At 42.5% G+C, this 24,426-nt stretch overlaps 1 protein-coding gene across 2 annotated transcripts in view; it reads right to left on the bottom strand.

Moving 5' to 3' along the window:
* Positions 1 to 24,426, bottom strand: part of AASS (aminoadipate-semialdehyde synthase) — a 63,013-nt gene continuing 38,587 nt past the window's right edge. For both annotated transcript variants that reach the window (XM_047763536.1, XM_047763537.1), the window contains 11 exons: positions 22,778 to 22,899; positions 22,458 to 22,584; positions 17,944 to 18,054; positions 17,743 to 17,851; positions 16,362 to 16,502; positions 10,153 to 10,320; positions 6,468 to 6,563; positions 3,684 to 3,799; positions 2,711 to 2,799; positions 1,891 to 2,067; positions 1 to 473 (listed from right to left, as the gene is read on the bottom strand). In XM_047763536.1, the coding sequence (XP_047619492.1) occupies positions 355 to 473; positions 1,891 to 2,067; positions 2,711 to 2,799; positions 3,684 to 3,799; positions 6,468 to 6,563; positions 10,153 to 10,320; positions 16,362 to 16,502; positions 17,743 to 17,851; positions 17,944 to 18,054; positions 22,458 to 22,584; positions 22,778 to 22,899 (1,375 nt within the window). In that variant the 3' untranslated portion in view covers positions 1 to 354. The remainder of the gene's footprint in view (positions 474 to 1,890; positions 2,068 to 2,710; positions 2,800 to 3,683; positions 3,800 to 6,467; positions 6,564 to 10,152; positions 10,321 to 16,361; positions 16,503 to 17,742; positions 17,852 to 17,943; positions 18,055 to 22,457; positions 22,585 to 22,777; positions 22,900 to 24,426) is intronic.

Here is a 24,426-nt window from a genome sequence, read left to right as displayed (position 1 = left end):
AAGAAATTTTTTCTTACTAAAAAGATTAAAAACGTCACCTGCTGATTACAGGAAAATATACTGCTGTAAGAAAAAGTTGCATAATAAATTAACAAATCGTACAGTCGTTATTACTTTTACACATACATGGAAAACACATGATAGAATCATTAAAGTTCTCTGGTAATTACCAGCATCTCTTGTTCAGATGTTGCATATTAAAATAGAGATTTATATTTCAAAAACACCATTGTATTGACTTCACCAAGACATGTCATGCTTTATATTTTGATAGATCACACTAGCAAGCATGTTTTTGCACCACAGTTCCGAGCTGTGTTGCCTGGGAAGATAAAAACAAGATATAATTCTCAATTATGGCTTGATTGTGCTCTGTGTAGTATACATAATGCCTTCTGCTTTAATTCCCTCCAATATTGGTCCATAGATGTCCTTTGAAAACGGCCCCATCAGGCCTTTAGCTTGAATTTCACCTGGAAGAAAATAAGTTTGTAGTTACCACCTCAAAGGGGGAATGAAAGGTTAACTTCTGTAGTAACAATCTCTATACAGCAGGAAACTCTGAGTCAATCATTTGTTGGAGGTCTAGAGATTTTTTTAAATAGCTACCAAATCATTATTTAACCAACACTCTAAAAGGAAAAGGAGTTAACTGAAAGCCCAGCTGGACTTGCGGACCGAGTCTGAATTTACACACTTCACAGCATTAACCATCAAATCATAAAGTATAACAAGAAAGTAAAGGAAACATAACTGATCTACTTTATTTGCCGATGTCATTTTTTAAGAAGCATCACACCAACAGAATGAGATTAAACCCAACCTGGTTGCCAGGGCACCGGCATCTGTTGGAACGGCTGAGAGAGCAAGTCTGGGTGCTCACTTTCAAGGCCGTGATGACCTCATCCCTCATCACTTCTTCACTCTGCTTCCTCAATAACGAAGCAGGTGGTGTAATCTGATGTTAGCTACCACGCTATTCTAGATATGTCTTCGCATCATTTCACATTTATATGCTTTGATTTGATGCTTTTACTCCCCCTCCCACTTTCACAATGGGATGTTCTATCCCGAGGTCATGCTTACTGAATACAAACATGATCTTAAGGGGAGAGTGGAAATTTGGATTCCTTTCATTCCAAATATATATTGATTATTTGTAATAGGTTGAGATAGGAAGATTAATAAAACATGGCCTATATTTTTCAAGATCTGGAAGTGAATACCCTCTACTATTTCAGGGTCACTGCTTCCAAAATATGAAAAGCCAAGGAAAGAAAGGAAGGAAGTTAATATGCCCTGGGGACCCTTCTGTGTAGTAGGAGCTTTATTTATTATTTCCATTTAGTGTCAAAACAACCTTATGAATTTATGATGACAATCCTAACTTTAAAGATGAAAGAACTCTGACTCGAAGATGCTACCTTGCACCCATCACTCAGCCATCTGGGGGCTGAGCTGGTACAGAAATCAGGTCTAACTCCAAAGCCCATGGTTTTTACTCATCACAAGGTGATCTTCCAGTCAGCCAGGGCTTGGGTCTTCTGAACTGGCTCCCTTTAACTTTTTATTTTAATTTTTATTTTTTCCTTTTTAGGGCCACTCCTGTGGCATATGGACGTTTCCAGTCTAGGGGTTAAACTTGAACTGCAGCTGCCAGCCACAGCAATGTGGGACCCTTAACCCACTGAGCGAGGAAGCCAGGGATTGAACTGTACTCATGGATACCAGTTGGGTTCCTTACTGCTGAGCCATGATGGGAACTCCTGAATTGGCTCCCTTTTAGTTAAAAGACAGTGTCATACTCAAGAATAATTATTTGCTATCCAGGCACTACATGACTTGGAGATAATATGGAGACAGACTTGGTCCCGCAATGAAAGAACTTACCATCAAGTAACATCTTGGCTGCCATAGCAGTGGGTAACCCCACAGTTTTGGCCATGGCTGAAAAGCCATTGACATCCCCGTAAACCACAAGATCAATTGTTTTACTTTCTAGATGTCCAGAAGGATGTCTGATTCCAAAGTTGTCTCTCATCACAATCATATCTTTCTCTCCAGGAGCTTAAAATAAATAAACATACATTTTAAAATGCCACCGCCATTACAGATCCAATGTCGTATTGCACCCCCTTGCTTCTGCCCTTCTGTTCTCAAGTTTCCTTTCCCATTTTATATCTATATATACTTAGATAATTATGCTCACTGCTTTCTAGCCCAAACACCAAATTAAAAATGCAAGGAAATGGTAAGTCAGAGCTAGTTCCTCTATCCAGGATATATCTGTATCATATTACAGATCCTGTGTGTACTGCTATAGAGGCTACCCACCCTTCTCCCCAAAATGCTCCTTCAGCATTTCCCTAATGTGCCAAAAATTAAAACTAGTGATTTTTGCCTTTGCCAGCCATATTAGCCAAGATCTTTTTTTTTTTTTTTTTTTGGCCACACCTGAAATTTCCCTGGCCAGGGATCAAATCCACACCACAGCAGTGACAATGCTGGGTCCTTAACTTGTGGAGCCACAGGGAATTTCAAGCCAAGTTCCTTCTTACTGCAGAGTTCCCTTATTTTTCCTGCACTTCCTGCGCTTTTTCCCTCATTACATGTTTCCTCATTCCTGCTGAGTGGCTCCAGCCAGACAATCTAATTCACAGATTCTTATGATTCTTCTCCTGGGATGTTTAGGTAATAGCCCCCGGCCTACCATAGGAGAGCTTCGCGGCCAAATGTTTGGAGAGTGCATCCACCAGAGACTCTGCCCGAGGGACTTGCTCATCCCCAAGCAAGCCCAACCTGAGAAGCACAAGAGAGGGCTGCATTAGTGCAAGGCCTGTACATATTCTCACTTGGGAATCAGAGAGAGAACTTGTTGGGTTTTATCTGGAAAGGGCAGGACCACAAGATGAGAGTTCAAGTTATAGGACTTTTAAGTTACTGTAAAATAGTAGTAACAAGAGCAGTGTTTAAACCTTTAGAGTCATCCCAGATGCTCCTGGGAGTGCAGCCCAGAGCCTGAACTGACACATTATGAATGCACATTGTTGTAAAGCTTTCTAAGATTAATTTACAGGTTGGTTCTCGCATGTCAAGGCTACCAGCATAATGGCCACAGCTACGTGAATAAGTGTTTTCAAGTAGTTAAAGGAAGACTGGGAGAATCTCCTATAGGAGAGAAAAAAATATCCCACCTTTCTTGGGAACTGAGTAGAGAAGCTCCTCAAAAACAAGTATTCCCGGAGTTCCCGTCGTGGCACAGTGGAAGTGAATCCGACTAGGAACCATGAGGTTGCAGGTTCTATCCTTGGCCTTGCTCGGTGGATTAAGGATCTGGCTTTGCCATGAGCTGTGGTGTAGGTTGCAGACGTGGCTCGGATCCCACATTGCTGTGGCTCTGGCATAGGCCAGCGGCTGCAGCTCCGATTCAACCCCTAGCCTGGGAACCTCCATATGCTGCAGGTCCGCAGACATAGCTTGGATCTGGCGTTGCTGTGGTTGTGTTGTAGCTCCCATTAGACCCCTAGCCTGAGAATGTCTATGTGCTACAAGTCTCCATGTGCTGCTGCAAGTGCAGCCCTAAAAAGCAAAAAAAAAAAAAAAAAAGAAAAAAGAAAAAAAACAAAAGGGCTAATTAATCACTGACCTGGTGTTTTGCTCTAAGCTGACTGATTGATACTTACCATTCGGCAGCCTCCAGCTGGGCACTGTCTCCTCCTAGTTTCTTAAAGACAGCTTCCTTAAGCACATCAGACTTGGAGGAGGGTAAAATCCCAACTAGATCACAGAGGAGTTCTTTCTGGTTGGAAAAACAAAGATGAAAATTCTAAGTTCCTGGTAAAATGAAAAATAAGTTGATAAGTTATCCTATGAAACCATTAGAGGACTTCCCGTCGTGGCTCAGTGGTTAACAGATCCGACTAGGAACCATGAGGTTGCGGGTTCGATCCCTGGCCTTGCTCAGTGGGTTAAGGATCCAACATTGCCATGAGCTGTGGCGTAGGTTGTAGATGCAGCTCGGATCTGACGTTGCTAGGGCTGTGGTGTAGGCCGGTGGCTACAGCTCCCATTAGACCCCTAGCCTGGGAACCTCCAGAAGCCACGGGTGCAGCCCTAAAAAGAAAAAAAAAAAAGAAGAAGAAGAAGAAGAAACCATTAGACCTCAAATGCACTTCAAATTTTAAATTGGAAATAATTAGAAAGAGCAAAGTGTGGCACACACATGTGTGTACACACAGCACACTGCCACATATCAATAAAAGCCTAGTATTTCAGGATGTTATTTCTGCAATAAAAATGGGTCATAACACCAAGTCAATATGAAAAAAAGGTGATACCATAGTCACTATCACATTGCCTGTCTTTGCATATCCTCTCCATAACCTTTTCACCCTCAAGGAGTTGATTTTGGCCAGAAAAGAGTGGAAGGGGCTCAGTGCTGTGGTTGCTAGTAGCAACCAGAGTTCTTTTGTAGGTTCAAGAAATGAGGAAGAGGAGTTCCTGTTGTAGCTCAGCAGTAATGGACCCCACTAGCATCCATGAGCTTGATCCGTGGCCCCACTCAGTGGGTTAAGGATCCAGCATTGCCATGAGCTGTGGTGTAAGTCGTAGACATGGCTCAGATCTAGCATTGCTGTGGCTGTGGTGTAGGCTACAGCCTGCAAATCAACCCTTAGCCTGGGGACTTCCATATGCCACAGGTGTGGCCCTAAAAAAAAAGAAAGAAATGAGGAAGATCCTACAGAAAATAAAATCTAAAATCTCAAGGGAGGGAGTTCCCATCGTGGCTCAATAGTTAACGAACCCGACTGGCATCCATGAGGATGCAGGTTTAATCCCTGGCCTCGCTCAGTGGGTTAAGGATCTGGCATTGCTGTGAGCTACAGTGTAGGTCGCAGATGCAGCTCAGATCTGGTGTTGCTGTGGCGTAGACCTCTAGCCTGGGATCCTCCATATGCTGCGGATGCGGCCCTAAAAGACAAAAAGACAAAAAAAAAACAAACGAAAATCTCAAGGGAAGAACAGTGGTCATAGCTTTTTCCACTTCCTAAAAAAAGACTTTTTACAGGCTCCCTAGGTGAAAGTTATGCTCTAGATTAAGGATCAACAAATTAGTCCCCAAGCCAAATTGAGTTCACCACCTGGTTTTGTAAATAAAAAGTTGTGTTGGAATACAGCCATACCCATTTGTTTATGAGCAGTCTGAACTGAGTGGTCTGTAGAAACAATATGGCCCAAAAGCTTAAAAAAATTACAACCTGGTCTTTTACTGAAAAAAAAAAATTGCCAGACTGCAGTTACCAACGTGAGGGCACTGGTCCCAAGAATGCCTGCACTAACCTTCCCAGTCCAGCTGCCTCAATTCCAGTGAATACAGATATTTATTCACTCCTGTCCAACAAGTAAATTTAGGACAGTTGTAGTCTAGATTGAAGTGAGTCTCATACACACACACACACACACACACACACACAAACTGAATCTGTGTGTGTGTGTGTCTTTTTTAGGGCCACACTCCAGGCATATGGAGGTTCCCAGGCTATGGGTCCAATTGGAGATACACCTGCCAGCCTACACCACAGCCACAGCAATGCAGGATCCGAGCCACATCTGTGACCTACACCACAGCTCACGATAACACTGGATCTCTGACCCACTGAGCAAGGCCAGGGATCAAACCCTGGTCCTCATGGATACAAGTTGGGTTAGTTAACCACTGAGCCACGACGGGAACTCTACAAACTGAAATTAAAAGGAACTGGCGAGCCAGAATACCAGCATTTCTTGGGAGACATAATGAGATTAGCAATATTGATTCTTTTTTCCTTGTGATAAATTTCTGGCATTTCTATTAGAATATGAGGTCATTTATTTAAGTTAAATGACCCACTGGTAACAAGTTAATTCCTGGAAGTTAGCAGAAGCTCTACTTTATATTCAGGTCAAAGCCTTCCAAGTCCTTTCCAGCCCCGAGACTCTAAGATTTTAATACGACACAGATATGCACATAAACTCAGTAATTAAAAACTCAAATTGCTCATGATCACAAATAGCCAAATGAAAGAACTATTGGAACTCAGGGGTTGGGAATCTAGTTCTATGATCCCACCAGCATTTCTCCTGTTACATCAGTTTCAAGAGGCCCAAGCTGAACTCCTGTTACTGCATCACTTCTTAGACAAGTGGAAAAGCCCAGAGCACAATGCCAAGAGCAGCTCCATCTCTACTCAGGGCTGAGGGAGCATCAAGTGGTAGAAGTCGCTGCAGGGAATAGGCCCTTTGAGTCCACCTCTATCCATCCTTCCATGACAGTGAAGGGAAAGAGGGCTCTGGTGTTAGGAATTAACTTCCTGCACGTAAGTCACAGAACGGGTGCTTTTTCCGGTCCAAGCCAAGGTTCAAACCTGACCATCTCAGGAGGCACTTCTGAAGAGCAGCAGACAGTGTATAAATCTGGAGTCACTCACCCAGGTGAGGGGGCTGGCTTCAGGTCGGAGGGCAGGAAACGCATCTCTGTTTATAAGACCCAGTTTTACAAAGCCATTCAAGGCTTTGGCATATCCCTGTAACAAGAGGTATTAAGCAGTATGTGAAAATGTTCTCTTCAAAGAAAAGGAATTTTAAGTTTGTTTGAAAAGAGGGCTCTATCTTCGTAATTCATTTAGAGAACAGGCTGAAAATGGCCATTTGTAGTGCTAGTATTGATGCAGCCGCCTTCAGGTTCAAACCAAAATCAGTGGTGTTGCACAATCCCACCGATTCATATAAGAGACCTTGCAAAGAGTGAGTCTTTACTTTTGTTTCTGGGTAACATGTGAGTGGTGTTTTCTGACAGTTTAAGGGCAAATTTCCTGTGTTCTCTGATTTCAGGTCAGCAGAACTGTATTATAATAGAACAGTTGTTCTCTCTAACAGAAGAACGAGCTTGTAAGAATATCCCCCAATGCAGATAATGCATTCTACTGATTAGGAACCATCATCCTAAAGCATATAGGGAGCCAGGGAAAGGTAGGAATTAGAGCAATATTTCTAAAATGTCACAGCTCTGATTAAAATTCCCCATGTGTCCTCCACAGTCTAAGGGCAAGTCGGAAAGTCCTTGGTATATAAACCCATCCCAACACATCTCTCCGGCCTGACTCACGAGTCATCATCTCCACACTCACCGTCCCCCAAACAAGCCACTGTGCTCTTTCCAGGACCTCAGTGCACACCGCTCCTGTGCCTGGAAGGTGGTAACCACCCTTGCTCACCTATGAAATGCTCATTCTTTCCTTAAGACCCAGCTCAGCACACCTGCTAGGCCCCCAAGTGAGGGGGCGCTCCCTTCTTCTCTGTATTCCTGGAGCTTTGTGTTCATACCTCTGTCATAGCACTCAACACAAACTGCAATTAACTGTCTATTCAGCTGCTGAACTGTCGGCATAGAAATTGTGTGTGTCTGTGTGTGTGTGTGTGTGTGTGTGTCCTTCATCCCCAGTGTCCATCACTACGAAGGACTGGATGGAAGAGATTCTGAATGAGGAGGCAAAGGACCACCATAATGTGTGTGCTTCTGGGAGCACATCATGAGAGGGGGTGGGGTGGGGGAGGGAGGGGAACGGGAGTCCAAACACGTGGCTTTACAGCTACTGCAACTACAGAGGGAGAGGAAGGAGGAGGGGGAGGGGGGAGCGGAAGGAGGAGGAGGAGGAGGAAGAGGAGGAAGAAGAGAAGAGGGGTAGGAAATTATTTCAAAAAGCAATGAAGTTATTAAGCTGTAACACAGGTCAGGTTGTCATTGTATTTTTTACCATTTAATGTGTGAATTTTCACATTTCTGAAAGGTGTCCTATTCAAACTGTTCAAAGGTTACTAATCAAAAGAATTCACATTCATTTGCTCGAACCCAGTGTAAATATATTTCAAAGAGGAGAAACAAAAAAGCAAACCCCCCAGCTTGCTTCTAGAAGCTGAGAAATGCTGGAGATCCTGTCCTCCAACAGCTCAATGATGAAACATTTCCAAGCTATTTCTTAATCTCAGACATATATTTTTAGGGTGACCTCTACAAATGATTTTATGATGGGTATGCATTTATCAATAAGCACTTGGCAAGCTGCTGCCACGTGTGAGACTCATGCCAGGGGCTGAGGGCACAGAGATGAAAAATGCAGACCCCACCATGAAGCAACTCCAGCCCCAGAGAAGCATCAGCTGAGTCAAACAATAAGGCCTGGCACAGAGTGGGCAGAACCGTGACCACTGAGGACTGATTGCGCGACAGTGGGGCATCACAGGTGCTACGACAGAGGTGAACATGGAGCTGGGGGCACAGACGAGAGGAACTCGAGCAGATGTGGGGGAGCGGAGACAAGGAGAGGAGTTAAGAAAGACCCAAAGCTGGGTCTGGGAGGACTCAGGGGACAGGCAGGCGCAGGAGAATCAAGGTCTCCCTGTCATATTTGGGTGACAGGGCCACTTCTCTAACATTGGAAGGCATATGCGGGTTACTGAAGGGCTGCTGACACTGCCCGGATGGTGGCCCTGAAGGATATGACGACCGTGACGACTTCCATCCCTTGGGCGGCTGGGGGCATGGCTTCCATCTAGACACATTTTGAGAGCTTTATGTCTTTTTTTTTTTTTGCTTTTGTCTTTTTAGGGCCACACCCGCGGCACATGGAGGTTCCCAGGCTAGGGGTCTAATGGGAGCTACAGCTGCCGCTACACCACAGCCATAGTGACACCAGATCCCAGCCGCATCTGCAAGCTACACCACAGCTCATGGCAACACCGGATCCTTAACCCACTGAGTGAGGCCAGGGATCGAACCCACAACCTTATGGTTCCTAGTCAGATTCCTTTCTGCTGCACCACAATGGGAACCCCTATTTAATTCTTAATAGTCTTAAAATCCTCTATTTCTGAGTCTGTATGTTTGGTAAGAGACCATAACTAAGGCTATCAGTAAATCCTAACTCCTGAATCCCATGGGAAAAAAAAGTCACTACTTAAAATCTTAGGACAGAAGACTTTTTTTTTTTTTTTTTTAGCTATCGCATGAAGTGGCTTGATACAGGATCTCAATTCCCAGAGCATTAAATTCTTAGAACAAATTGAAGAAAACAGAATTAAGAATCTGCCAGATCTGGGGGTTATATGGCTTCAATTCACACTAGAATTTCTGCTGTACCTTAAAGGCTTGTGAAACATCCATGATTCTTCCATCTGCCAAGCATGTTCTGACAAATCATTTAGTTCCTGGACAATGAGGACACCACGTTCCTGTGAAGAGGTGCCAAGAAACCTCACAGGGCACAGGGATCTGAAAGCAGGTCTCAAGTTTTTAGGGATCTATGTATGTTAGACGCACTGGTTGTAAGTGGGTTGGGTCGTGCCCCTTGTAATTCATGGCCACTCAGAACCTTAGAGCGGGACCTTATCTGGATCTTTGCAAATATAATTAGTTAAAGATCTAATCAAACTATATTGAGGATGGGTCTTAAATCCAATGCCTGGTGTCCTTGTAAGGAGAGAAGAGGACACAGTGACACAAACAAGAGAAGGGGATATGAAGACGGAAGCAGAGATGGGACCAATACGCCTACAAGGTAAAGAACAGCAAGAACGGCCCACAACCACCAGAAGTGAGGGGTGAAGGTGGGAGACAGTTTTTCCCTCAAAGCACCAACCCTGTCACACTGTGATTTCAGACTGTGACCTTCTGGATTGGGAGAGAATAAATTTCTGTTGTTTTAAGCTAGTAGTAATTTCTTACAACAGCCCTAGGAAACTATGACACGGATGGCCTTCATCTGGTCACACTTCTAACTACTCTGGTGATTAAAAAGATGTGTACTTGGAGTTCCTGTTGTGGCGCTGTGGAAACAAATCCAACTAGGAACCATGAGGTTGCAAGTTCGATCCCTGGCCTTGCTCAGTGGGCTAAGGATCTGGCATTGCCATGAGCCGTGGTGTAGGTCGCAGACAAGGCTCAGATCCTGCATTGCTGTGGCTGTGGTGTAGGCTGGCAGCTGTAGCTCCGACTGGACCGCTGGCCTGGGAGCCTCCATATACCACAGGTGCGGCCCTAAAAAGCACCAAAAACAAACAAACAAACAAACAAACAAAAAACCAGGCAACCTGTTCCTCTCCAATAGAGCCACTTACCTTGTACCTTAGTGTTCCTCGCAATAAAGTGTGAGCTGATGAAATGCCATAAATCTCGGCATATTTTGTGCTGTCTCTGTTAGGATAACCTTCCAAATTTAATCCAGGGAAATAATCCATGGGAGTAACAGAATCCAGAAATGAGACACCCCCTACGACATTCACAACCTGAGGAACATAGAAAAGGTACACATGGGGTTAAAATAACACGGCCCCTTTGGATTTACCGGTGTTATCTGAGTAAAAAGAAAACCTGGGTTTTATGAGAAAAGCAATGGGGATTTGCAAACAAAAAAATTTAATGACACTACGCTAATCAACATCTCCTACTCGAGCTGTTCCTCTAATGTCATAATTCACAAGGCCATTGTTCTCCCAAGCGTTAAAATCTGACTTAAACCATTTCATTTTTTACTAAGATCTTGCTTCTAATTTTTTTTTTATTGCCCCTGGATAAGACTACATTGAATTGTCCCTCTAGAGTTTTGTTTTTAAATAAGCAATATGCTCCAAGCAACAGATACCCAAGTGGCTTCTGTGCTCAGACAGCAATGGTCACATTCTCACCCTGTTCTTCTTCACTCCCATCCCCCTTCTGAATGCCATGCCAGGTGCCAGTCTTGTGCCGCCATTCACACAGCTAGCATTACTGAGCCCCTGCTATGTGGGTACCAGGATCACACCCACTGTAGAGGGAACAAGGACCGTGATGAATGAGATTCAGTTCTTGCCTCCAGGTACGCCTTTGCTCATTGAACAAACATTTACTTAATGTCTCCTAAGACCCAGGAGCTCACAGCCTAGCCTAGTCAACCCACCTGTGTGTGAGGGGAAAGGCAGTGGGGAGATGCCCCCTCACAGGGAGTACAATGTGATGGTCATACGGTGAGACTCAAAAAAGTGCCACCCTGGAGTTCCCGTCATGGCTCAGTGGTTAACGAATCCGACTGGGAACCATGAGGTTGCGGGTTCGATCCCTGGCCTTGCTCAGTGGGTTAAGGATCCAGCGTTGCCGTGAGCTGTGGTATAGGTTGCAGACTCAGCTCAGATCTGATGTTGCTGTGGCTCTGGCGTAGGCCGGTGGCTACAGCTCTGATTCGACCCCTAGCCTGGGAACCTCCATATGCCGAGGAAGTGGCCCTAGAAAAGGCAAAAAGACAACAACAAAAAAACAAACAAAAAACAGAAAAGCACCAAGCACCATCTAAAATTCCAAGAGCAAGATTCCGAAGAAAGTGGGAAATGCTTTCCATGGAACTTTCTTGTGAAACTCTTCTGGACTTCACCGTAAACATTTCCAGAGGAACCATTTCTATACTATGTCTATAAAACAAATTTCTCTTAGCAGAACTCCAAAGTTTTAAAAAGTCTGATAAAAAGGCAAATGTTAACTTTTAGGGTCACCTCCACCAATCTCTCTTCCATAACCTATAGCAATTCTAAAGTCTGGTTTACTTGTTTGAAGGTTAGGAATTTTTGAGAAAAATTCTGGAAGATAATGTGAGAAAAAGAATGTGTATCTATGTTTGTGTGACTGGGTCACTTTGATGGATAGTAGAAAATTGACAGAACACTGTAAACCAACTTATAATGGAAAAAATAAAAATTAAAACAGAAAAAAAAGAATGTATATATCTGTATAGATGGATCATTTTGCTGTACAGCAGAAATTGATGGAATATTGCAAATCAACAATAATAAAACATTTTTTATAAAAAGAATTTTAATTGGGACTACTATATTCTAGCACTGTACTAATCAGAAATAAATCAGCTGGTTCATAAGCCTTTCATGAGATCCTCGCAAAGAAAATAGGGAAATATAAGCTGAAAGAGAATGATTCATTTAGAGATTGACAGCTGCTGAAGAAACTTGACCCAAAAATTACTGGGTAATTTGATATCAACTCGATATCAATTGTGACATATCATAGGCTTCACTAATAAGTCCTGTCCTGTTTAACATTTTATTAATGACTTGGATAAAGAAAGACCTATTTACCAATTTGGCAGAGGATATGCATTTTTTTTCTGACTCAGCAATGCTCAATCCAAGACCTACCCCAGCAGACACAGCAGCTCACTGCTGGTGCAGGCTGGCTGCTCTAAGTCTAAAGGACCCTTTCCCCACACAAGCACTCACACCCACACGTTTCCCAGCCATTGAGAATAACTGACAGCAAGCTTGCTATATCTAAGACATTTAACACAGGCAATATTCAGATAGGCATTTATCCAGGGCCCCTACTGTTTGCCAGCTATCTTATATACATTACCTTTAAGCCACACAATAACCCATTTTTCAGAGGTGAAAACTGAGCTGAGAGTCACCCAGAGGCAGAATGGAACCTAAGTCTATTGGACCCCAATGTCCATGTTCTTTTTACTCCACCATGTGGTCCACTGTCTACTTTCTACTCTACCAGACTGTCCCTTTAACCCTGCTTATTTGTGGATCAGTATTTTGAGAAGGATATTGATTGACAAGATACTGCATTCCCAATTATGCCACCAATGATGCACCTGAAAATTGTACCGAGCGTGGCTACAGGCAATGGAGAGCAGCAGCTACGAAGACGGGGCTGGTTGCTGTAGGCAGGAGAGAGACAGGTGACAGAAAGGGCGCTAGAAAACCTATCTCAAAGTTATGTTTGCAGAGCAAGCCCCATCTGTAGTTAGTGTATTCGTTTGTCTTGGGAGTGGCTTGAAGGAGAGGATGGCAGGCTCTGCCATGTCACACCAGGTGCCAGAATATCCCACCACCCACGAAGGGAACAGAACTCAGACAGGACATAATCACCATCTCCAAATGTATGGAAGGAAATCAGACTTGTTGGAAATAAGGTTAGAAGTTAGAAGTTATCAGAGTTCCCATCATGGCTCAACGATTAACGAATCTGACTAGGAACCATGAGGTTTCTGGTTCGATCCCTGGCCTCACTCAGCTGGTTAAGGATCCAGCGTTGCCGTGAGCTGTGGTGTAGGTCGCAGACGTGGCTCAGATCCCGCACTGCTGTGGCTCCAGTGTAGGCCAGCAACAACTCCGATTCGGCCCCTAGCCTGGGAGCCTCCATATGCTGTGGGAGCGGCCCTAGAAAAGGCAAAAAGACAAAAAAAAAGTTAGAAGTTAGCAATAGTATGAGTGGTACATGCACTGTCCTACCTCCTTGCAGTAATTTCCAATGAGGTATGTCCTACTTCCTGGGGCACTGCCTGAGTTGCTGGAAAAATTTAAGATCTCAACTTAAAGCAGAAGCCAGAGAAGTCACCTGGCTTCCCCCGTGATGAGTCTGTGACTTACGTAAGGTCCACTCCACAGTGGAGGGTGATGGTGGCAGAGGGGATGGAGGGACTAGAGAGGCTTTGAGCAGTTTAACACTCCAGGTTAGGACTGACACACTTGAATTTCTGAGTGAATAGTACAGCATCTAGAAAATTCTTAAACAGAGACAAAGTGTGGGAGTTCAGACAAAAGAAGAGTGAACAGGGGCTGGAGTGGTCAGGAAAAGCTGCATCAGTAAGAGACCTTGAAAAAAGTATCATTTTAGCAAAGAAAAGAAAAGCATGTTTTCCCTTGGTGTCCTCTACAGTGTCAGGGAGATGCAAAAAGCACTTTTTTTTTTTTTTTTTTACAAAAGGAGTTCAGGATAAAAGAGAAAAACTTCAAATTCAACAAATACAACTTCTGCTGCTTGAAAGTAACCTCTCATTTTCCCTGAGCTCTCACCTCAATTTCTTTTTGTAGAGAATATTTGCTAGGAATTTAGGACATGCCTGACAATCCGTTAGGCAGACTATAATCCATGCGACCTCATAAAACCCTACTGCAGGAGCTCTGCGGGGCTGGTGTGACCATGCTTATCTTCACGCAAGGAGCCCAAAGTTCAGAGAAATGAAATGATTGTTCCAGTGCCACCCAGCCAGCAGTGGCTGAGCTAGTGCACCAAGCCAGGCCCACTGGCATCCGATCCTATGCTCTTTCTGTTACACACGTTGCACCCCACTGAACCTTCTTCCCATTGTCATCTTTATCACTTATATGGCCTCCCGAAGATAAGCATTTTGCCCAAATGAAGCAAGAGTTCTTCCCCCACTCACATGGGAGTTTATACCAAGCAGAGGCCCGTCTCTCTTCCACGACTGCAGAAGGTGGAAGGGGGCTGTGGGCACACAGCAAGAGATCAGCAATGGCCGAGAAAAGGACATGTGCCTGGTGGAACATTAGACTGAGGCTCAGCATGACTCATAGACTTGGAGAACTATTCAGGTCATCCGTGCCCATGTTACACCTCAGGACACTGACGCTCAGGGGACCTTTACGATTGCCTGGCCTTTGGTGACACGGAGGAATGTCAGCGCTTGGATCAGAATTCAGGGGTCTTGTTTCATAGCCTGAAACATGTGGATGTGTTTTTCCAGAATCAAGGTAAAGTGTCCTGCTTGTTTGCTAGGGTTTTAAGGGCAAGCTGTGGTCCCCTGGTTGCTAAATCGGTTCTTCTCAAGTTCGGTTGCACATTAGACCCCCAAGCCCATGTGGATCAGAATCCCTGGGGATGAGGCTCAGACATCAGTATTTTGTAAACTGCCTTGGCGATTGCAATGTGCAGCCACGTCTGTGTGCAGCACTCACTGCAGGTGCAGAAGTCAATGGCTGCTGATAACATTCACTTTGTTTCTCAAGCAATTCTTTCAATTGATTCCTGTCTGTGTACAAAATAGATTTAGATCACAGATACACTGAGAATTTATAATACTGCTGCCAGAATAATCTTTTTAAGACCCACATCTGATCACATGGCTCATCTCTCCCTGTGGATTTGGGACCAGGGGGAGATGAGTGAGGTGCCTTGGGCACACAATTTTAAGAGGCACCCTCTGGAGTTCCCATTGTGGTATAGTGGAAACAAATCCGACTAGTATCCATGAGGATGTGGGTTCAAATCCTGGCCTCGCTCCATGGGTTAAGGATCTGGTGTTACCGTGAGCTGTGGCGTAGGTCACAGAGGAGGCTTGGATCCTGTGTTGCTATGGCTGTGGTGTAGGCCGACAGCTGTAGCTTTGATTCGACTCCTAGCCTGGGAACTTCCATGTGCCACATGTGCAGCCCTAAAAAGCAAACAAATAAATAAACAAGAAAACATAAAGAGGCACCCTCAATCTAGTTATAGTTGTTCCTAAATGTGAGTCTTTTCTTACAGTCAAGAGCATAAACTATGACAGCAGATCGATGAGCTTTGGACAGTGGCCATGCCACCTGTCATCTCTGTAACTGTGGCTGAGTTAGCTAATTACTTCTGATGCCCGTTTTCCCTCTTAGGAGCCTTACAAGTTTGAAGAGTCAAATGAACTAGAGGCTTAGCCCAGCCTCAGTGGCAGAGTCTGTCATGCTGTCTCCTTCTTATCTTCCAAGGCTGAACCTATCTTCTCTTCCCTGCTAATTTTCCTCTCCCCAGCCTCCTCAACAAGGTCAAGTCAACCGCCCTCTCCTCTGCATCACTGTGGCACTTGAACATACTTTGGAACGTCCATCATTGGATTATAGCTATTTATTCTAGTGTCTGTCTTTCCGGCCATGAAGCAATCTGGTCAAAGAAGGGACAAAAGGGGCTTTGGAGTTGGTTAGACCTGGGTTTGAATTCCAGCTGAATGACCTTGAACATTCTCCTTGAGCCACAGTTTCCCTATTGTAAAATGATGAAAATAATACGAAACTCAGAGAGCTTTTACATTCTGCCTCAGAGCAGCTGGGAAATAAATCTCAGTGTCTTTCCCTGAGCCCCCACACCCTCTGTTCTGAGAGCCACCTCTATTCCTCTGAGATTAGGAACTTCATTCAGTGTGACAACCTGTAGTGCCTTGGCCCACGTCCAGCACATAGTAGGGATGCAGGAAATGTCTGTCATGATGAAATAAATTGCAAGATGACCTATAGTTACACATGCAGAGAAACTGAGAAATGAATATTGAAACTGCAGAAACAACTTGCAAGGGACAGAGAGGAAAGAATGAGCGTGGGCTTTGCTGGGAACAGTAAGGAGACCACTCTAAATGGAACAGAAAACATGCACTGAGAAACACCGCAGGAGGAGAGACTGCAGAGCAAGCGGCACGACCAGCATTAAAGGGCCTCGGGACCAGGGAGAGAGGGTTTGGACTTTCTTAGGCAGTTAGTGCAGGTTTGTACGCTAAAGCTTTGATGCCATTCCTCACCTTTCCATTGAGCAGATAGGTGGCGGGCTGCATGATGTTCATCAAAACTCCCACTGGACTCCAGCTAAACTTGTATCTCAAAGGATTGTTTGAATGTTCAGGTGCTGGAAGCCCGCCACAGTAGGAAGTATAAGATTCAATCTGTAAAATAAAGAATCAATAAACTAGGGAGAATTAACAATAAATTAGGGAGAACAATCTATCCAAGTAATTAACTGAACACAATGACACAAATAAGTAAAGTTATTACAGCTTCCCCTTTCTTAAAAGTTACAAGGGCTTTCAAAAATACATCCTTAAAGGAGTTCCCATCGTGGCTCAGTGGTTAACGAATCCGACTAGGAACCATGAGGTGGCGGGTTCGATCCCTGTCCTTGCTCAGTGGGTTAAGGATCCAGCGTTGCCATGAGCTGTGGTGTAGGTCACAGTCACGGCTCAGATCCTGTGTTTTTGTGGCTCTGGTGTAGGCTGGCAGCCACAGCTCCGATTGGACCCCTAGCCTGGGAACCTCCATGTGCCACCGGAGCGGCTCAAGAGACGGCACAAAGCCAAAAAGCAAAAAAAAAAAAAAAAATCCTCTGGAGAGTCTGACTAACATTTTGCTCCATTCAAAATCTAAATATTAGCTTAATTCTGCTTGGCCAATGCCTCCTGAGTTTTAATTCAAATCACATATTTGATTATATGTATAAGTAGTATTTATTAATTAATATATAATTAATATAAAATATAAATGATAGGATATATAATTTAATGAATTTGATTCTACAGTTGATTATATATTACACATGTGTAAATACAAATACATAACCTGATTCAGGTTATACATGTATTAGGTTAGATTATATTTAATCTGATTCACAGCCAATAATTCCTTCTTATATGTAAAAGATACTTTATATAGGGAGTTGCATTGTGGCACAGTGGAAACAAATCCTACTAGGAACCATGAGGCTGCGGGTTCGATTCCGGGCCTCGCTCTGTGGGTTGAGGATCTGGCATTGCCGTGACCTGTGGTGTAGGTCACAGACACGGCTCAGATCCCATGTTGCTGTGGCTCTGGTGTAGGCTGGCGGCTAAAGCTCCAACTAGACCCCTAGCCTGGGAACCTGCATATGCCGTGGGCACAGCCCTAGAAAAGACAAAAAAAAAGATACTTTATATACTAACAGATTGATAATATTACAAAGAATTTTTCCTATCTTTTTTTTATACAGGGAATATAGCCAATATTTTATGATAATTTTAATGGAGTGTAACCTTAAAAAAAGAGAATATAGCTATTTCTATAATCAAAATTATAGAAAGATTATTTCTGTACACAGAAATCTGGACCCCTTAATATTTTCCTAAATGGACCTTTGGATATCAGATGACTCACCGTGGCTCCCACTTCTTTGGCCTTATCTATCGTTTCCATTGCCAACATATGGTCAAGACCAGGATCCAATCCCAATTCACCAATGACTGTGATGCCAGCATCTTCCACACTGCAAAACGTGAAAAGAGAGGAAAGAAAAATTTGGAGGGAAAATAAAAACAATTCCATGGGGCTATTTTGTTGAAAAAGACCGAAATTTACCTCTTTTCTAATTCCTTTAGCGCAGGAGTGATGTAGCTTGCAGTGATCATGTTAACTTTGCTTGCGATGCATGCCTTGGCCACAAGAGGATGCAGTACGTAAGGCAGCAAGCTTCAAAACAGAGGGAGAAACTAATCAGAAACTTTCTCTTCCAACCCTTCCTCCAATGAACTGTATGAAAGCTAAGGCATCAATCTGATTAAATTATTCCATCGGAGATAATCAGGGACTCCTTGAAGACTGTAGAATAAACTCATCCTGTTATCACATTTAAAACTCTCCACAATGACCTTCACTCAACCTTTCCATTTTTTTCCCTGTATCTCCTTCACAAAATATTTGCAGGGACCAAAGAAGCTATTGTACTTCTCCATTCACAGCCTTTACTCTTCCAGGTCTGAGGCTTTACTCTCTCTGTGTCTTTCACTTCAAATAGTCCATCCACCCACTCACTCCAACCAGGTCATACTTCCCTTAAAGAAATGTCTGGGAGTTCCCGTCTTGGCTCAGTGGTTATCGTATCTGACTAGCATCTATGAGGACGCAGGTTCGATCCCTGGCCTTACTCAGTGTGTTAAGGATCCAGCGTTGCTGTGAGTTGTGTAGGCGGCAGACACGGTGCAGATCCTGTGTGGCTATGGCTGTGGCTGAGGCGTAAGCCGGCAGCTACAGCTCCAATTCAACCCCTAGCCTGGAAACCTCCATATGCCACGAGTGCAGCCCTTAAAAAAAAAAGTCTGAAAAGTAACCCCTCCAAGAAGTTTTCCCAGATTCCCCCAAATCCAGACCTTCCTCTGCATGCATTCTACCCCTTTATAACATTTAATGGAATTTATTCCACTCATCCTCATATTTCTATGATTTTCTGTCTTGGGTCCCCTAGTGAAAAATAAGGTTGCTTTTCCTTTTACCTGTACATTTCCCAAATGGCTATCTTTATTTTATTTATTTATTTATTTATTTATTTATTTATTTAGGTCTTTTATAGGGCTGCACCCGTGGCATATGGAGGTTTCCAGGCTAGGGATCTAATCAGAGCTGTAGCCTCCAGCCTAGCTAGGCCACAGCCACAGCAACACAGGACCTGAGTCGTGTTTGAGACCTACACCACAGCTCATGGCAACACCTGATCCTCAACCTACTGAGCAAGGCCAGGGATCAAACCTGCAACCTCATGGTTCCTAGTCAGATTCGCTAACCACTGAGCCACGAGGGGAACTCCCCAAATGGCTATCTTTGAAATAAGTCAAGATGACCCATACATTACATTAAAGAGCAGAGTCTAAAAAAGGCCAAGAGAGGAGATAAGTTTCAGTGGTAATGATTGGTGTAAAAGCTATTCGAACAGCTCGAGGTCTATATGGTGAGTAAGAACTGAAACTGTACTCAAAATTCTGCTTTGGTGCTAGGACCACAAATCAGCCCCCCCCCAAAAAAAAAGAAAAGAAAAAAATGAATTTCCATAAGTATTGATATAAATAAGTATATTCTTGTTCTATCCAAGGAATAATAAGAATCTTTTCAATCACATAACAATATTTAAGTTCTACTCGCTTATTACCTATTTGGTAAAGGAATCTACATGGTACCAATGAAAATGTAAATGCAAACTTATCATTACAGCGTATCACTGTACTTGTTACATTCTTCCTGTTTACCTCAGACTTTCTCTATTTCACATAAAACAAAACAATAAAACCACCTCTCAGGCATTTAATTTCTCTTCAGGTTAACAGAACAGAGTATTGTCATTTAGAGTTGTTTCCATGCAGAATAAAATTGTGTACATACTTTGAAAGTCACAATATGAAAACCCTTGATCTCTTTTTTTTTTTTTGCTTTTTTAACCAAAAATAATTACTATTAAAAGCCAATAAACAAAATACTTGCAAAACTCTTTGTTGGAAAAACATTAATAGAAAATGTTCAATGGCATCATTCTAAAGGTTAAGTGAGTGTTTTTTGTCACATTTGTCACATTAAAAACTTGCCTGATAAAAATACTACCAAGATCTAATATGTTTAAATGTTGACATTAACAGCACTAATTTAATAATATACTGAGAACTAGAATGATTGACTTTGATGGTGCCTATTTTAGACAAAGGGATTAGAGTTCATAATTCACCATATATGTAATATGGCAACTATTTAAAAGGACGTAAGTCATTAATCCAAAGAGCTGGAAACGCCACTTGTGAAAACATACATAAAATACAAATTTAATTTTCAAAGTAATTTATCAAACTCAATTATAACTTTGCATTAAATTATAAAAACTAAACTTGCAACTAAAACCATGACAATTGGACATTTTATAAAAACTTTTATGAAACATATTCTTTAATCTTTTTGCTTTGATAGTCTCTAACATTGTGTTTGTATCAAAACATTCTTTCTCCAGTTTCAAGAATAAAAAGTTATTTAAGGAGTTCCCATGTGGCTCAGCAGGCTATGACCTCAACTAGTATCCATGATGCTACGGGTTCCATTCCTGGCCTTGCTCAGTGGGTCAAGGATCTGGGTATTGCTGTGAGCTGTGGTGTAGGTCACAGATAAGGCTTGAATTGAGCATTGTTGTGGCTGTAGTATAAGGTTGGCAGCTATGGCTACAATGCAACCCCTAGCCTGGGAAATTCCACATGCTGTGGGTGTGGCCCTAAAAAGACACACACACAAAGTTATTTAAGGAACATTCCAGTACAACAATGTTTAACAGCATTTCCACTATTCAGCATAGAAACTCAACCAACTGAAAAAGATGAAATGTAAAACAAATTTTGCTAACGCTAAATTTTATTGAAGGCCACCAGTTTGCTGAATTTTAAAATTTGCACCTATTAATAGGTTACTGTCTAGGTCCGTTATCTTGCCATATTTTGCTTCTGATTTTGTTCAAAATGTGTTTTATGATGTTCTTTCCTTTTCATTAATCAAAAACAATGTTATAGGAGTTCCCATCATGGCTCAGCAGAAACAAATCTGACTGGTATCCATGAGGACACAGGTTCAATCCCTGGCCTCACTCAGTGGGTTAAGGCTCCCGCATTGCCATGAGCTGTGGTGTAGGTTGCAGATTGGCCTCAGACCCTGCATTGCTGTGGCTGTGGTATAGGCCAGCAACTGTAGCTCTGATTTGACTCCTAGCCCAGGAACCTCCATATGCTGTGGGTGCGGCCCTAAAAAAAAACAAACAAAAAAAAGTTATATTTAAATATCTATGTGTGGCAAAACAAATTCTCTTTGTTTTATTCAATAGGCTAGAATATTCAATTTTGAGTAAGGGCTTACTTTCATAATCATAGCCTGACAGACAAGGTCTATTGGTTATTGATAAGTTTTTGCCAAAAGATAATTAATGTACATTGAATTTGTGTAAATTGAATGTTTCTATTGGTCTATTGGTTATTGATAAGTTTTTGCCAAAAGATAATTAATGTACATTGAATTTGTGTAAATTGAATGTTTCTAAGTGCCTAAAGTGAGCCTATATTTAAACGCATCAAGAGATAAGGCAAAAGTTCCCACTTAGAATTACCTTTTATTTGTCTGTTTTCCAAGCACCTTTTCAAGTAGGACATCACAGAAATTTCTCCAAATATATTATTTGAATTTAATCTAACTATGAAAGTGACCTGATTACGAATGAGGACATAACTTTCTTCACTCCATCTTGGAAAAATTATAGTCTAAGAATAAACAGCTTATTCTCATCACTTTGGTATTTCGAAATCAAGTTTAATTATACAGTGACCCTCACGTAGCCCGTATCTAGAAGCTAGATCTACATTTGTATTAGACAGTAGCAAATAAGATATTTCAAGATCTGTTCCTCTGCTAAGGCTAGAAACGGTCATAGGGCTAGAGAATCTATTTATTTTCCTTTAAGCTTTATAAGTCCAAAGGATAATATAGCCACCAAAATACGATGCACGAGTGCCTCATGACCTAGCAAGTCTGCTGCTAGGTAAATACTCAACAGCAATGGTAACCAAAAGATAACTACTAAAGTGTTCATGGCAGCCCTATTTATAATGGTTAAATTCTGGAAATAATTTAAATATCCATCAACGGTCAAATGGATAATAATAATATATCCACACAATGAAATACACTGCAATTACAGACACCACAAACGACTCTCACACTGCTGAATGAAAGAAAGCAACCACAATGTGGAGATACTGAAAGACTCTAACTGTACACACTGACAACTAGCAGAAACTAATCTCTATGTTAGAAGCCAGGAAAGTGTTTCCCTTTGAAGGATGGGATTGGCAATAAAAAAGGGGCTCAAGGAGAGCTCCTTGTCTATGACGATATCCTGCCTCTGAATGGGGATGATGGTTACATGGCGTGTTCACTTTGTAAAAATTCGCTGCATTACGCACTTATGACGTGTGCACTTTTCTGAATGCGCACCTCCATTTAATAGTTTACTGAGGAAAAAAGGAGGCATGAATAGTAACAACAGCAAGGAAACATAGAGCAATCGTTTCTTGCCACATACTAACCTGATGACAAGATCCTGTGTGGCCACCAAGGAGCCCAACTTCTCTTCCTGTTTACCAACATCCAGGCTCACAGGATTAATACCGTATTTCTTGCCCAACTGTTCGATCTGATTCTTCATGTCAGAGCCTATTTTAAGAATTAAAAAAAAAAAAAAATCCAATCCTTAGATTTCCCTCCTCGAGTCAGAGAGTAAAACATTTTAACATCTCCAAAAATAATTTTTCAAAGTTTAGAAGCAAAAGAGTCATCCAAAATTCAGAGTGATCATGTTTTGAAATCAGTTTTACATCTTCTTCTTTAAAAACTGGGGCTTATTTACCTACTGTTATTTCTATATTGTCGTCTCTTGACAGGTATTCCAATACAGGCTCAGATACGTAACCAGATCCAAGAACCAAGACCTTTTTCTTGGTGCCCATTGAAAGTGACTGGGCACGTTCCCTATAAATAAGAGGTGGAGGGGAGAAAATTTTAACAAAAAAAGTTTGCTGTCTCCACACCAAACTAAAACTTAAGACTATGAAGCCATCCTTTTCCCCCACATTTCGTATAATCAGACCCTCAATAGGAGTTTCCTATACCAAGATTTTTCATTAATTATTTTAGATTTTGTATGATGAGCAATAGACTCTGACACTGTTAAGGTGTGTGAATGAATGTTAAGGTGTGCACATGCTGGGCCGATGCCTGGCTTCCTCACAACGAAGTAACTAGGTCTAATATTTTATCCTTCTGAGGGACATGCTCAAGAGCCTGCTGGGTGCCTTAGATCAGAAACCTCATTCCCTCCTCGCGACAATCCGAGGAGACAACCACTTGCGGAGGAAATTATTATCATCCACGCTGGACACTGTCTTGTCATTTATCTTGAGGGTCACTTGAAAACAACTAAAACCATAATTGTGAAATCACAAATGCCATGGATTAAGGGTAGACGTCTAAGATGAGCCACTAAGCAGAACTTTAATTCTTGAACTTTTTTGTTGTTGAAATTTGTGCCTTCCTGACAAAAAACTTTGTCTTTCTTACAAACTACAACCTCCAAGCAGTGACTAAGTCTTATCCATCTTTACAAACCCCCTATTGCTCACTGCATTTTGTCTTAAATATGGAAGATACTCATTAGAAATCTTTTGGGAATTCCCACTGTGGCGCATGGGAAATGAATCTGACTAGGAACCATGAGGTTGAGGGTTCGATCCCTGGTCTCGCTCAGTGGGTTAAGGACCCTGCATTGCCACGAGCTGTGGTGTAGGTTGCAGACGCGGCTTGGATCCCAAGTTGCCATGGCTGTGGTGCAGGCCGGCAGCGGTAGCTCCAATTTGACCCCTCGCCTGAGAACCTCCATATGCCACAGATGAGTCTCTAAAAAGTAAAAAAAAAAAAAAAATCTTTTGAATCGAACCCCAGATATCAATGCAAAACATCAGAAATGGCTTAAGCGAACTTAAGCAGAAGGCTCTGTGGCTAGAATCGTTTAGGGCAGGATGTCTCTCAAACTTTAACCTTTATGTTGTTTCACTTCATTTCACTAATTATAAGTGAAGGAAAATAAATTTAAATATGAAATGTCCCTGCCCCTTTCACCCCCAATACTTGTATTACTGATGAGGGAAAGTCTCCTTTAACTTCCACCCCATCCCATTTCACTTCCCAGAAAGAAACACTATTATTTGGCCAATATAGGTGTTTTCTAACAATACTTTCTGTAGTTTGTATCGCTGAAACATATTTTTTCCCACTGCAACCATGGCATACAGAGGTCCCTGGCCCAGAGCTTCCTGGGCCAGGATCACACCAGTGATCTGAGCCACAGCGGTGACAATGCTGGATCCTTAACTGCTAGGCCACCAGGGAACTCCAGGCAACATATCATTTTGATGTCTGAAAAGTAAAACGTTCAAGATACATTAAAAAAAAAAAACTCACTCCTGGATTTTAACACTGCCTACCCACCAGCAAGCCCAA

This window comes from Phacochoerus africanus, chromosome 16 (assembly GCF_016906955.1).
Source record: "Phacochoerus africanus isolate WHEZ1 chromosome 16, ROS_Pafr_v1, whole genome shotgun sequence".
Taxonomy (NCBI): Eukaryota; Metazoa; Chordata; class Mammalia; order Artiodactyla; family Suidae; genus Phacochoerus; species Phacochoerus africanus.
Note: the sequence above shows the minus strand (reverse complement) of the source record. Positions and strands in the feature narration are given on the sequence as shown.